This window comes from Neoarius graeffei, chromosome 8 (genome assembly GCF_027579695.1).
Source record: "Neoarius graeffei isolate fNeoGra1 chromosome 8, fNeoGra1.pri, whole genome shotgun sequence".
Lineage (NCBI taxonomy): Eukaryota > Metazoa > Chordata > Actinopteri > Siluriformes > Ariidae > Neoarius > Neoarius graeffei.
In genome coordinates, this window is record NC_083576.1 from 48,976,521 (window position 1) to 48,991,762 (window position 15,242).

General features: G+C 41.1%; 1 protein-coding gene across 1 annotated transcript in view; it reads right to left on the bottom strand.

Moving 5' to 3' along the window:
- The window catches only part of tex11 (testis expressed 11), a 55,147-nt gene extending 40,124 nt beyond the window's left edge, over window positions 1-15,023 (bottom strand). Inside the window, exons 1-2 of the mRNA XM_060926722.1 lie at window positions 14,943-15,023; window positions 873-1,004 (exon numbers count right to left, since the gene is read on the bottom strand). Of these exons, the coding sequence (XP_060782705.1) occupies window positions 873-1,004; window positions 14,943-15,023 (213 nt within the window). The remainder of the gene's footprint in view (window positions 1-872; window positions 1,005-14,942) is intronic.
- Between the last annotated feature and the right edge of the window lie 219 nt (window positions 15,024-15,242).

Consider the following 15,242-nt stretch of genomic DNA (forward strand, 5'->3'; position numbering starts at 1 on the left):
TGCAGGATCAACAAGTCATTGAAATTACTTTCCTCTATTTATCAGACTCCCATCAGAGTCCTGTCGAATGCTACGGCTGAGCCGAGAGCTGGAGGAAATGCAGGCTTTCTTCCTTGATCTTGCAATATAAAAGAATAAAGCGCTAAAAGATTTTCAACTGCTTTTCCCAGAATGCATTGCAGCTGAGAAGCCAGGAAACATGTGACTGATTGTTGCACTTCCTGGATGCAATGTGAGATGAATGTATAAACTGCACAGGTTTGTTTATCTGTGACCTTTTATGCCTTAGCTGTTTATAAATGTAGAAATGCATAAGAGCAGTCTCCCCTTACTTTCAGTGACTGGACTCTTCTCACCCACCCAAACCTCTGTTACTTTGAAACAGCAAGCTGAGAGTTATCAGAAATGCAGTAAGAAAGCGCTAAGAAAGTTTCTCCTACATTTCCCAGAATGCACTGCAGCCAGGAAGCATGAGAATTTTTTTCTTGAAAATTTGTGACTCCTTAAATCTTGGAATTTCTGACGTTTTAATCTCGGAATTTCTGGGGGTTTTCCTCTGCAGATTTATGACTTTATAATCTCGGAAAATATCCAAGTTTTTTCTTGTTAATGTACAACTTCAGTCTTGGAAATTCTGAGTTTTTTCTCTGAATATTACATCTCAGCTCTGTTTTTTTGTTTGTTTGTTTGTTACCTACAATGGACCTAAGACAGTCATTGTTTTCAAAGACTAAAATGGTTAAACTATTTCTCATCCATTTTGATGTATTATTTTTGATCAGTTTATTAAATACAGTTGTGCTGTGTTAAAGAGCATTTAAAAACAGTCCAGAAGTACATTATAATGAAAAATTAATGACAAGTCTACTCACCTGTGAATCCTGGATTTTAGTGTGTTTCTCAGGGGACTCAACTTGATCAAATAGCTTTTCAATAAATTCACTCACACTCTCATTACTTTGGCTATGCAGGAGCTTCTCTAGGAGATCTGAAAAAGAAACAAACTGTTTTGCATCAAAGGTATTCTTTGTTTGACAATGTACCCTTTGTTTTCATTTGACGTCACAAAAAGTCATGTACTTTGTGCCCACTGTTTTGATTTCCTACACAAATGCCACATCTCTGTGCAAAGACTGCCACACTTCTGTAGTAAATATTCCAATTTGTGTTATATATGGATTAGGGATGGCGAAAACTAAAAAAAATCTTGACCGACCACCGAGCCTCATTAGCCGGTTAAAGTCGGTTAACCTATGAGTTTAAAATTCTAGAATTGGAATTATTACAGGGATGCAAACGGCGCGCCTTTTGGCGGATGCCGCCCTCTCCACGGCTGAATCGCGCAGATCCGACCTTCCTTTCCCAAGGGGGGGGGCGTTGGCGCGTCCGACCACAACTTCATCAAAGCAAATTCTGCATATAAGCAAATGCCGCCACAGTCCACGAAACACAGGAAGTACAAGCACGAGAAGAAAACAGCAAATCAGAAAGCCGCGCGCCCGCGCAAAATTTAATGTGCGCATTCTGATCTACTGATTGCGCAGCTTCCGCGCAAACGCGCGCAGCCCCCCGATCCACTGCCCTCCTTTCACACCCCCCACGCCTCATGGACTGCAACGGCACCCGCCTATTTAGTAATTTTAATACAGAATCCACCTTGAAATTACAATCGGACACTCCAACGCCCCCCCCCCCCCCCCCAAAAAATAAACAAACGGATCTGCGCGATTAAAAAAAAAAAAGAAGTCGGCATCTGCGCCTTTAGTTTGTGTGGAGAGATTATGATCTGCAATAACATGCATTGTTGGCTACAGACCGAAACATACTTTCAGAATGCACTGGCCAAGGCAGGACTAAACTCCATGTGCCTTCTAATAATAATAAAAAAAAACCAATAGTAATTTGTAAGCTAAAAAGCCGGTGTCTACACTTTTCTTTCACCGAGTGGCAGCTGAGCGGGACATGACTGAATGGGTGTTTCTGATTTGTCAGCTGTCTTTAACTGGGGCGGGACATGACTGAATGGGTGTTTCTGATTTGTCAGCTGTCCGCTCCAAAATCGGCAGCTTCAAAACGATTGATTTTTTTTTTTAACCGACAACCAAAAAAAATTAACCGGTTGACGTTGATTCGGTCAACCACCGGTCAAACGGTCATCGGTTAACATCCCTAATATGGATGCTCCAATTGACCAGGTTTGATCAATTTAATTATTTTAAGTTACTGGTAAGACTCTTCAAGGTTAAGATTCTTCAAGGTTCTGCAAGTTATAGATGTAGGTAAAACGTCACCTGGGGTTAATGAGTTGAAAGTAGAACATTTTTAGGTACTTCATGTTGTGTTTTAACAATCTGGAAAGTTTTTTAATGAAATGCAATGAAATGTGATACACTGGAAAAAGAAGCATCCAAACTGGCAGTAAATTTTGTCTGTCAAAAACTTAGAGACTTTGCTGTTGGATTTGGTGACTTTTTAGACCCCTTTAGTGATAATTTGAACAAGAACCTAGTGAAAAATTAAGCATCTTTTTCAGATGTTAGAGACTTTCCTGAGCTCAATACACTCTGCAGCTCACATCACAGCCACTGATATACAGTTGTGATCAGAAGTTTACATACAGTGACATGAATGTCATGGCAATATTTGGGCTTTCAGTCATTTCTTTGAACTGTTCTTTTTCTGTGGCAGAATAATTGTACAGCATACATCTTGAATAAAAAAAAAACCCACTAGAATTTGGTGCACAAGTTTTAACTTTCTTTGGGTTTTCTAAAATCAACACAGGGTCAAAATTATACATACAGGGTCAAAAATATACATATAGCACACCTAATATTGGGGTAAAATATCTCTTCGCAAGATTCACCTTGACCAAACATTTTTGTTTACCATGAACAAGCTTCTGGCAGAATTCTGGTTGGATATTTCACGACTCTTCATGGTAGAATTGGTAGAGTTCAATTAAATTTTTTTTCTTGGCATGGACTTGACTTATAAGCACGGTCCATATATTTTCAATATATGAAGTCAGGACTTGTTTGAAGCTTAATGTTAGCCTGCTTTATCCTCCACAACCAGCTCTGATGTGTGTTTGGGTTCACTGTCCTGTTGTAACTCCCAAGTCCCAAGTTGTGTTCAACTTTCTGATGGTTTATGCTGAAGAATTCTGAGGTAGTCCTCCTTCTTCATAATTCCATCCACTTTGTGCAATGAACCAGTTCCACTGGCAGCAAAACAGCCCCAGAGCATGATGATCCTACCACCACCACCAGCTGGTACAGTGTCCCTCTGTACATGGTGGTGTCATTTGCCCCTTTTCCACCAAAGCAGTTCCAGGGCTGGTTTGGGGCCAGTGCTTAGTTTGGAACCGGGTTTTCTGTTTCCACTGACAAAGAACTGGCTCTGGGGCCAGAAAAACCGGTTCCAGGCTAGCACCAACTCTCTGCTGGGCCAGAGGAAAGAACCGCTTATGTCAGCGGGGGGGGCGGAGTTGTTAAGACCAACAACAATAACAAGACTGTGAAAGATCGCCATTTTTAAGCGATGAGAAGCAGCAGCTGTACAAACGCGAAGTCATCCATTATTATTATTATTGTTGCTGCTGCTGCTTCTTCCGTGTTGTTTTTGCTTTGATATTCACGCCAAGGTTTATGTAAGCGTAGAGCCGTAACTAACGTACCGGTATACAGCGACGCAATGACGTATAGAGCGACGTAATGACGTGGCTCGGCTTAGCACCGCCAGCTATGGAAAAGCAAACTGGTTCTCAGCTGGCTCCCAAGTTGAACGAGTTGTGAACCAGCACCAGCACTGGCCCCGAACCAGCCCTGGAACTGATTTGGTGGAAAAGGGGTATCTGTGGCCAAACAACTCAATCTTTGTCTCATCTGACCATAAAGCTTTCCTCCAGAAGGCTTTTTTCTTTGTCCGTGTGGTAGGCTTCAAACTTTAGTTAAGCTTGAAGGTGTCAATTTTGGAGCAGGGGGTTATTTCTTGGATAGCAGCCTCTCAGTCCATGGTGATCTGAACTGTAGACAGTGATTCATCAGCTTCCAGTTCATGGCAGGGCTGTGCCATGATGGTTCCCAGGCTGTTCCTTACCATCCAAACCAATTTCCTTTCAGCTGAGGGTGATAGTTTGGGTTTTCTTGAAGCAAAGCGGCTTGGCAAAGTGACTACACCTCAGAATAACTTGGATACAATTGTTTGAACTGATCTTGGAATTTACAGTTGTTTAGAAATGGCTCCAAGAGACATTCTGGAGTTGTGTACATCTGCAATCCTCTTTCTCAGATCTGCACTGAGCTCCTTGGATTTTTCCATTTTACTGTGTGTTGGTCAATCCAACGAGTGCTGTAAACAAACCCTTTTTATGAAGGCACAGAGAAGCTACCAGCTGTAGCCAATCATAATTACTAACAGGAAGTTAAGAGACATCAGTCTTAGCAAGAGAAGAGACTTTTTGGAAGTTTCAGCACCTCTGAATTAATAATCTAAGTGAACGTATGTAAATTTTTGACCCTGTATGTATAATTTCGATCCTGTGTTGATTCAAAAAACCCAAAGAGAATTAAAACTTGTGCACCAAATTTTAGTGTTTTTTTTAATTAAAGGTGTGTGCTGTACATTCTGCCACAGAAAAAGAACAGTTCAGAGAAATGACTGAAAGCCCAAATATTGCCATGACATTCTTTTCCAAGATGACATTCATGTCACTGTATGTAAACTTCTGACCACAACTGTATGAGTTGAGAACAGCTTTTCTTGACTCACCATCAGTATGTAAAACCTGACTATGTTGTACTTGTGACCAATCACTTATCATCATTGTTCCCAATGAGACCAATCACTGATTACCACTGTTTATCCCATGTCTCAACCTCTTTGGTTAAAGTGCATATCACAGAGAAATTCAGGAGTAAGATCAATGTAATTCTCCTATCTTATATTAAACTTTGGTTAAATATCTGTAACATTCTGCATTCTCTGCAGTTTTTTTACCTTGCACAATACCAGAAAAATTCAGCTGAAATCAAGCCATTTGAGGCGAATTGGTCCGCCTCTGAAAAAACTTGGCATTTGGATTTCCCAGGAAACATTGATTTTCGTGACGTCGCGTGCGGGACGCCTCCTTCTGAATCCTACGTCAGCACTGGTTTGTTTATGAGAAAACAACCTGGTGGTTTTCTGCTAATTTCTTCAACGTTATCACGTAATTATTAAAATGGTTAACAGATGTATCGTAGGAGGGTGTAGCAACACCAATCTTGATGGGATTAGTACTCATCATTTCCCAAAAGACCAGACAGTGAGAGAGAAATGGGAGCACTTGGTCTAACAGGCTGTGCACTGAAACTGTGCAAGCTCACGCAGCCTGAAGAAGAAATCTTCATTTGTCACATGCACACTTCAAGCACAGTGAAATTCATCCTCTGCATTTAACCCATCTGAAGCAGTGAACACATGCACACACTCAGAGCAGTGGGCAGCCACACCAGAGTGCCCAGGGAGCAGTCAGGTACCTTGCTCAAGGGCACCTCAGCCCAAGGCCACCCCACATCAACCTAACCACATGTCTTTGGGGGAAACCCACACAGACATGGGGAGAACATGCAAACTCCACACAGAAAGGCCCTCACCAGCTGCTGGGTTCGAACCTGGAACCTTCTTGCTGTGAGGCAACCGTGCTAACTACTACCCAATTTCCTTTTTTTTTATATGAAAGTATGTCCCTTTACATACTCATCCAGAAGGGTAATTTTGCACAAGGCCATCTGTCTACAGCAGAAAAGTCCGCACTATAATGACAGGCGTACTAACACCTTCTGCGCGCTTCGGCAGCGCATTGATACGGAGCTCAGATATCAATGCGCTGCCGAAGCGCGCAGAAGGTGTTAGTATGCCTGTCATTATAGTGCGGACTTTCCATAGCATAGAAAATCGCTATGTTTCAAATTTGTGTAACTGAACTTGTTTCATATCACTGGTCATATAAACCTCTGTAAACAGGAAAAACGCGGAAGAGTTTGGTCACATCTAACTACAGCCCCAAAAAATACCGTTGGCCATGCTGAGCCTAGCTACATTGCTAACAGGAGTGACAGCGTGTCGGACTGCGTCTGACTGACTGGGAGGTCGCGCAAAGCTCAGATAGGTACAGAGCAGCTCGTCTCAATTCAGGTAAGAGCATATTTCATTATGGAAATACGGTGGACTGTTCCTTTAAGGCCGAGGCCTTTTACAGCTATAGACCAAAGTCATATAAATACAAAATTCTGGTGAAAGTAAGAAATACCATTACCCACTTGCTCAACTAAGACTGATTTGACTTCACTGATTGTGGGTTGACTCTCATTAAAACAGGATCGGTGTTATAACTTATGCAATATACATATACATGCATGCATTTTCACTGATAAAACGTAAAAGGCTAATTAAATAATCAGATGAACTGAGACAATCACATTCTGAAGCAAATTAAATAATCTTATACCGGTAACTTAAACACACAATACAAGTTACAGGTATTAATCCAAATGCAGGTAAACAACATGTTGTTTCATATCCAAACGAGAGTCAGAGCTTACCCGTCTGTGTTCTCGCTTCTTTATGGCCGATCTTGGGCCCGACTGTTTTGAAACAATCTGACTTTCAGTTGTTCATTCAGTTCTCCGTTCATTCACTTCTTCCATGGAAGGATGAGATGGCAGCAATATCCAGTTTAGAAATAAGACAGCTGGGGGCGTTGTGGCTCAGGTGGCTAAGGCACCATGCCATAAATCCGGGGACCTGGGTTCAATTCTGACCCAAGGTCATTTCCTGATCCCTCCCTGTCTCTCTCTCCCACTCATTTCCTACACTGTCCTATCCAATAAAGGTGAAAAAAGCCCAAAAAAAATCTTAAAAAGAAATAAGACAGCTGCTCCACTCATTCTTTATTTTCTCCATACTGAGTACTCCGCCATTACTGCTCAGCTCAGGCAATTACTAAAACCCGGGACGGGACATAACGTCACCGGTTTAACAACAACCGCGGGGAGGTCACTGCCTGAACGATGTCACGTCACGTTCCGGGTTTTACCCTTGGCTTACACTCCAGGAGAACTGGTGCAACTGAACTGAACTTTTTTTTTTAAATAAATAAGATAAATACTTTCCTTTTCTTGTAGTTTCCTTTAATTGTTGGTACTGCACCCTCTTTCAATACGGGCTTATAGCCAACACTCCTCAACATATCAGAGGTCTTGTACGAGTCTTCAGTATAGAAATGAAAGTGGAGCAAAGGAAAAAGTCCTGAAATGGGGGCCGGGGCAACGGGGGGGCGGGAACATCCCCCGAAAATATTTTAATAACATAACATGCAAAACCCTGCATTCTAGTGCATTTTAGTACTTATTTTCACTAAAACAAGTTATAACTTTTAAGCCTTTTTCTTTCATGTACATTAATGATTAACATGTCAAAAATATCAAATTTAATTCCCCTGGTTAATGAGTAATTTTCAGGAGTGCATTTAGAAAACGCGGTGATTTTCCTGGCTACACAGTTAATTACTTTGAAAAAAAATCAGACAGTTGAAGGTAAACTCAGCAAAATCCCAAAACAGTACTGTTAAAAAGTAAAGGTCTGTTAGAGTTTCTAAAGCTTTCAGGTTTCAATGTTGGGGACATTGAGCCTCGTTTATCAATCTTTTAGTAGAGTTGTGCATTTGCATAAGCTAACGTGAACTAAAAATTTCCAATTCATATTTATGCGAGTTGAAGCCAATTGTTTACATTAGTTTGTACTGTCTGTAAATTTAAACACACCAATCAGGGCTCAAAATTCATATATATTTTTCACCAGCCAACCGGAATAGTTACCTTCCAAAGTAACTAGCCAAACAGAAAATCAACTCGCCAAAATTTGTTCATGTATGAATTTTATATGTAGTGGAAGTTCATTATGTCTATATATATGTATGAATTTTACTTTGTCAAAAATAACACAAAAGATAGTAGTTACCATTGTTCATGACTAATGTGCATTTATTTCAAGACCCGAGTATTTTGATACTGTTTTTTTTGCACACTTTAGAAAATTGGCATTTGCTGTTCCACACCCTCCTCGCGATATCCAAAAAAATGCCAGATGACTGACCCCTTACTAGTTCTTTTAGGAACCAATTCGTCCACTTCCATTTTTAATTTGTCGCTGAAATTGACAGAGCTTACACGGTAGCCTATGCAACACCAGCGATTGCACGAACTGAGTCAGCGCTGTAAACCAAAACTAGAAAATCTTCCCGCAAGTTCCCGAAAGTGCTTCCTTTCAGCACCTACATCCCCGATTCCAAAAAAGTTGGGACAAAGTACAAATTGTAAATAAAAACGGAATGCAATAATTTACAAATCTCAAAAACTGATATTGTATTCACAATAGAACATAGACAACATATCAAATGTCGAAAGTGAGACGTTTTGAAATTTCATGCCAAATATTGGCTCATTTGAAATTTCATGACAGCAACACATCTCAAAAAGTTGGGACAGGGGCAATAAGAGGCTGGAAAAGTTAAAGGTACAAAAAAGGAACAGCTGGAGGACCAAATTGCAACTCATTAGGTCAATTGGCAATAGGTCATTAACATGACTGCGTATAAAAAGAGCATCTTGGAGTGGCAGCGGCTCTCAGAAGTAAAGATGGGAAGAGGATCCCCAATCCCCCTAATTCTGCACCGACAAATAGTGGAGCAATATCAGAAAGAAGTTCGACAGTGTAAAATTGCAAAGAGTTTGAACATATCACCATCTACAGTGCATAATATCATCAAAAGATTCAGAGAATCTGGAAGAATCTCTGTGCGTAAGGGTCAAGGCTGGAAAACCACACTGGGTGCCCATGATCTTTGGGCCCTTAGACGCCACTGCGTCACATACAGGCATGCTTCTGTATTGGAAATCACAAAATGGGCTCAGGAATATTTCCAGAGAACATTATCTGTGAACACAATTCACCGTGCCATCCGCCGTTGCCAGCTAAAACTCTATAGTTCAAAGAAGAAGCCGTATCTAAACATGATCCAGAAACGCAGACGTCTTCTCTGGGCCAAGGCTCATTTAAAATGGACTGTGGCAAAGTGGAAAACTGTTCTGTGGTCAGACGAATCAAAATTTGAAGTTCTTTATGGAAATCAGGGACGCCGTGTCATTCGGACTAAAGAGGAGAAGGACGACCCAAGTTGTTTTCAGCGTTCAGTTCAGAAGCCTGCATCTCTGATGGTATGGGGTTGCATTAGTGCATGTGGCATGGGCAGCTTACACATCTGGAAAGACACCATCAATGCTGAAAGGTATATCCAGGTTCTAGAGCAACATATGCTCCCATCCAGACGACGTCTCTTTCAGGGAAGACCTTGCATTTTCCAACATGACAATGCCAAACCACATACTGCATCAATTACAGCATCATGGCTGCGTAGAAGAAGGGTCCGGGTACTGAACTGGCCTGCCTGCAGTCCAGATCTTTCACCCATAGAAAACATTTGGCGCATCATAAAACGGAAGATACGACAAAAAAGACCTAAGACAGTTGAGCAACTAGAATCCTACATTAGACAAGAATGGGTTAACATTCCTATCCCTAAACTTGAGCAACTTGTCTCCTCAGTCCCCAGACGTTTACAGACTGTTGTAAAGAGAAAAGGGGATGTCTCACAGTGGGAAACATGGCCTTGTCCCAACTTTTTTGAGATGTGTTGTTGTCATGAAATTTAAAATCACCTAATTTTTCTCTTTAAATGAAACATTTTCTCAGTTTAAACATTTGATATGTCATCTATGTTCTATTCTGAATAAAATATGGAATTTTGAAACTTCCACATCATTGCATTCCATTTTTATTTACAATTTGTACTTTGTCCCAACTTTTTTGGAATCGGGGTTGTAGATGTCGCCTGGGATTGGTTGGCGAGTGCGTGACGTTATTGGTTTTTTTTACCCTTAAGGCCTCTGCATGCTCTTGCGACAAGGCTTTCGCAGATAGCTTTTCGCAGACAGTTGTAATTTATCGTTGAGCGGGGAGTAATAGGCGTGCGCGATGTTATTCACCTCCACAACGCAAGGGGGCACGAAGTCGCTAGGAGTAGTTGGTGGGTGTGGTTAGTGGAGTGTTTATCCTCCGGTTACTTATAATGACTAGAACTTTTTTTTTTTATAATGACTAGAACTGGAGTCGTATAGATGTACGTACTTCCTCACTTCCTCAATCAACCGCTCTTCGTGCTGCTCCATCTTCGCTCGTGTTTTTAAAAATGCCGGTCGTGAAAACAAAACAAACCGGGAAAGTAGGGAAGCGGAAGTGCGTGTACAGCAGATGTGGAGTGGACCAATCAGAGCCCTCTTGTCTGCGACGCTGTCTGCGAGGCTTCTGCGGTGGTCACCATTTTTGGGAGGTGCGCGCAGAGCGTCTGCGAAGGTGGGGGGGCTACGCAGACGCTATCTGCGACACCGTCTGCGAGGACTGGGTTGTCAGCATAAATTGGCCTTTAGGCAGCCTCTCACATTACTGCCTGAGAGACAGGGAGAAAACCACCAGAAAAGGTTTTAAACAAACGCAACAAACACGAAACAAACGCAAGTCGGCAGATGACCATAAAATACTCCATAGTTACGATATAATAATTATATGTATCTCACACAGAATTTTCGGAGATATATTGAGTATATTCGATATATCGCACAGCCCTAGTCTGAATCTTCGCTTCATATATATTTTTTATTTTCAACTAGCCAGCCGGGCTGCCTAGTGACAGGAATTACCTGCCAAATGACAAATTAAGTCGCTTCGGGCGACCAGACCACCGCGAATTTCGAGCCCTGCCAATGAATACCAAATTTCTCATATAAATCAGGGGAGTAGGGTGTGTGTGTGTCATACACTGACTGGCAGCCTGAGTACATTATGTAACAAAAAATAATTACCATTGCTAGTTTTAGGCAGCTTAGAAACCGGCTCTTCCATTATTGCTGTTTCTTCCACATTTTCTTGATGTTGTGTTCTAGAAATGGCACTAAAACTTAGCTTCGAAGCCACAAAATGCAACTTTGATGGGGGAAAATATATATATATATATATATATATATATATATATATATATATATAATAAATTGCTTACCTCTCTTCACGTCGAAAGAAGGAGGAAAGTTTTGCTTGTTTTGACATGGCGAATTATTAACACAAGAGAAAATACTCATAATTCGCAACTAAAAGGATTGCAGCTACACTGGCAGCTTGAACATGCTTTCTAGTGCAATTGTGTTGCGCTTGTGCAGAATGGTGTCAGTCCTGTGCGCCTTAGCATGTGCACCTGAAGACGCACCTTGGCGCGCGCGCCTAACGAGCTCCGGCACGCGTGCCGTTAACAAAGAACACCTGTCTTTAATCAATGAACTATGTTTGGGCTATTTAAGGACTGCGCCCATGCAAGGACGATGCAAAGTATTCAATATGCTGCGTCTAGGAACACGAAAAATCAGAAAAATAAATTTCTCCATTCGGAAAACCGGAGATTTTCAAGAGTTTTGTCAAATATCCGGATTTCCAGGTCATTAGCGGAAAAAATCCAGCGGAAAATCTAAAAATCCGGAACACTTTCATGACTATCAGTAAAATGTGCAGAGCAGAGCGGAGGAGAGACCACTTCATAGGCGCCCAATGTGCCCGTGAACTTCTCACAAAATGCGTCCAAATCTTTGCAGTTTGAACATTCTTGGGCCACAAATGCAACGTAAAGCCACCTTCTGTTGTGTTGCTGCACCGCCATCAACACATCTACGTGGCATGGCGATAAATTAGCTCAAAATGGAGCATCGGAGTTGCAGTCAGCTCTGTGTTTTAGTATAGCGGAAATGGCGGTGAGACAGATAGACTTCCTGCTGTGACGTCACAGATGTCAAGGTCATTCACTCAGACCGCTACCGATATGAATCACGTTTAATCGTAAAAATTACTATTTTAGATTTATTGTTAATACTTAAAACTATTCCTGTGCCATTCTTGAGGTCTCAAGGCATTTATAAACGAAAAGTGAGGCCATGGTGCTGCGTTTATGCTTTAGTGATTAGAGTAGAGTGGGGTAATACGCCCCCAGCCTGTTTTACCCAAAATAACTACCAGATGGCGCAAAGTTACATTTCTATTGTTGCTATGGACTGGCTTGACAACGGGGATATACAAATATCCACTGTGGATCGCATATCAGCAACGCAGCGGAGAGAAATCAAATTTCATGGTAAGTGATATAATTTTCAGATATCAGTAAAACTGTATTTAGATAGCTGCTATTTCGTCAGATATCACAGCTGTGTATGCGGTATGAGTAGACAAGTCAGTACGTTAAAAAAAATACATTAGGTATAAAAAGTTGAATCACATTTTGAAAGTAATACCCTTTTTTGTAAAAGTGTAGTCTGTGGGGTAAAACGCCCCCTTAATAGCGGGGTAAATGGCCCCCAGGGGGCATCATTTCCTTTTATTATAATTACTGTATTTAAAATATGTTAATGTAATGAATTCATTGATTCAATTAGCATTATTTATTGATGCACTTGTTCTTTGTTAATTCATGTTCAATCCACACAAAATTATATTGAAAATAAAATGCGAAATATAATAAAATAATGCATCTATTTATTAATTCAGGGATATTTTCTTGTTTCTTTCACATTATAGGCTTAAGTAAACACTTTTGCTATCCAAACAGCTTTTTTTGAGTGAGGGGGCCTATTGCCCCACCTCAGGGGGCCTTTTACCCCACTGGGGGGGTAAAAGGCCCCCTTGGCACAATGTTTGTTTTTGTTAAAAAAAAAAAATTAAGTATTAACTTTAGGCAAACTTTAGGTGGCATTATTGTTCATGTCACTGTTGTCAAAAACTATGATTAAAACTAAACACATGGTTAATTTCAACTTGGAGAAAAACTGAATTTTCCTTAAGGGGGGCTTTTTCCCCCACTCTACTCTATTTCTGAAGCATAAGACTGTGTGTGTGTCTCAAGTGTCAAGCAAGTGTGACTGTAAGTGTACCCTGTGGTCTTAAAATGAACACTTTTCAGCAGGTAAGACGTGAAATTCAGATATTTTTAGATGTTCAGAGAAGTGTTGCATCATGGTCTAGCAGGAAACATGCTAAATATTACCGTTCTGGGGTCGGTACTGACCTTTCACGGTGATGGAAAACAGCTCCATGGATCCGTTTTTATGTTTAATGGTTATACAGTACAATATATATATATTTTAAAAAAAACAACAACAACAACAGACAACTCTGTAGTAATTCTAAGTTGTGCTGCTGTGATCCCGGAGAGTGAGCCGCGCCGGTCAGTGTGAGGAGCTGCTCCAGTTAGCCACCTGCACCTCAACCGCCGAGTCTCGCGCACACACGTGACGTTTTTGGCGCGAATCTGAACTGATGCGCTCGAGCTCAATAGCGCGCGACACTGGAACTGCTGCTGATTCATATTGAGGAAATTCGTGGGTTATACCACGTGATCATTTTAGTGCTGAAATAATTCAGGAAAAAAAGGTAATTTTTCGAATTCGATCTGGAACAAAGTCCATCCATCCATCCATCCATTATCTGTAGCCGCTTATCCTGTTCTAGCCTATCCCAGCTGACTATGGGTGAGAGGCGGGATACACCCTGGACAAGTCGCCAGGCCATCCAGGGCTGACACACAGAGACAAACACTCACACCTACTGTACACTACCGTTCAAAAGTTTGGGGTCACTTTGAAATTCTTATTTTTGAAAGAAAAGCACTGTTCTTGGTTTTTGGTGCAATATCTCCATAGGTGTATAGAGGCCCATTTCCAGCAACTCTCACTCCAGTGTTCTAATGGTACAATGTGTTTGCTCATTGCCTCAGAAGGCTAATGGATGATTAGAAAACCCTTGTACAATCATGTTAGCACAGCTGAAAACAGTTGAGCTCTTTAGAGAAGCTATAAAACTGACCTTCCTTTGAGCAGATTGAGTTTCTGGAGCATCACATTTGTGGGGTCGATTAAATGCCCAAAATGGCCAGAAAAATGTCTTGACTATATTTTCTATTGATTTTACAACTTATGGTGGTAAATAAAAGTGTGACTTTTCATGAAAAACACAAAATTGTCTGGGTGACCCCAAACTTTTGAACGGTAGTGTACGGTCAATTTAGAGTCACCAGTTAACCTAACCTGCATGTCTTTGGACTGTCAGGGAAACCAGAGCACCCGGAGAACATGCAAACTCTGCACAGAAAGACCCTCACTGGCACTGGGCTTGAACCCAGGACCTTCTTGTCCTGGGTTTGTCTCTGTGAGCCGACAGTGCTAACCACTACACCACCATACCGCCCGGAACAAAGTCTAAATCAGCTAACACCAGGCTACATTTGTGTGGTCAAGTTCAATACAGCAGTCAAATTCAGTGCCTTTATATGACTGTGTTTCAGGGCCATTGATTTCAAAATAAAATTAAATCTTGGGAAGAAAACGGATTTATATATCGAGGCAGTGGTGGCGAGCTAAGTCTTGGGGGGTCCGCGGGCATCCCCCCCCCCCGTGAAATTTTGGAATTTTTAACCCTCTAAAACGCTATTTCCCACATTTTGAGAGGCAAATTTTGGTGGAGTAAAGCTAAGTTTAATGTCTCTATTAGAGTACATTTTGTCCATGTATTTTTTTCTATATGAAACAGAACCAATGATACAATTGTTGCATATTTTTCAAATCAAAACTGTGTGATATTTGTGTATTGATGCATGTATGAATGACATATGGGGCTGTATCGGTAAATTGGAAAAACTACATTCCCTTAGTTTTCTCATGGATCCACTCCCCCCCACACACACAAAAACAAAATGAGAGAAATTTTGTCCTCAATTGTCCCTGTTGAATTAAAGAGCTAATATATTTATATACCTGCTCAGCTACGTGGTATAAAGCAAGAGCACGAATAACTGTCTTTCCTTTAGTCTTCAGTGCGAGTGAACAATCATTCATTTCTTGGTTTGCGAAATTTGACTTGGGATGTTAAAAAAATTTATACTGAAAACTTACCTCGTTATCATCAAGCAACTTGGGTGCCTTTGTTGAGCCCGAAAAGTTTGCAATGGATATTTGTCTGAAATTCCTCTTCATACTGATTTTCAGTGAGTGGTCAAGGCAGCAAGTGAATTCATGTAGATCTAGAGCAGCATCAAGTTTTTGGGTGCCCAAAAC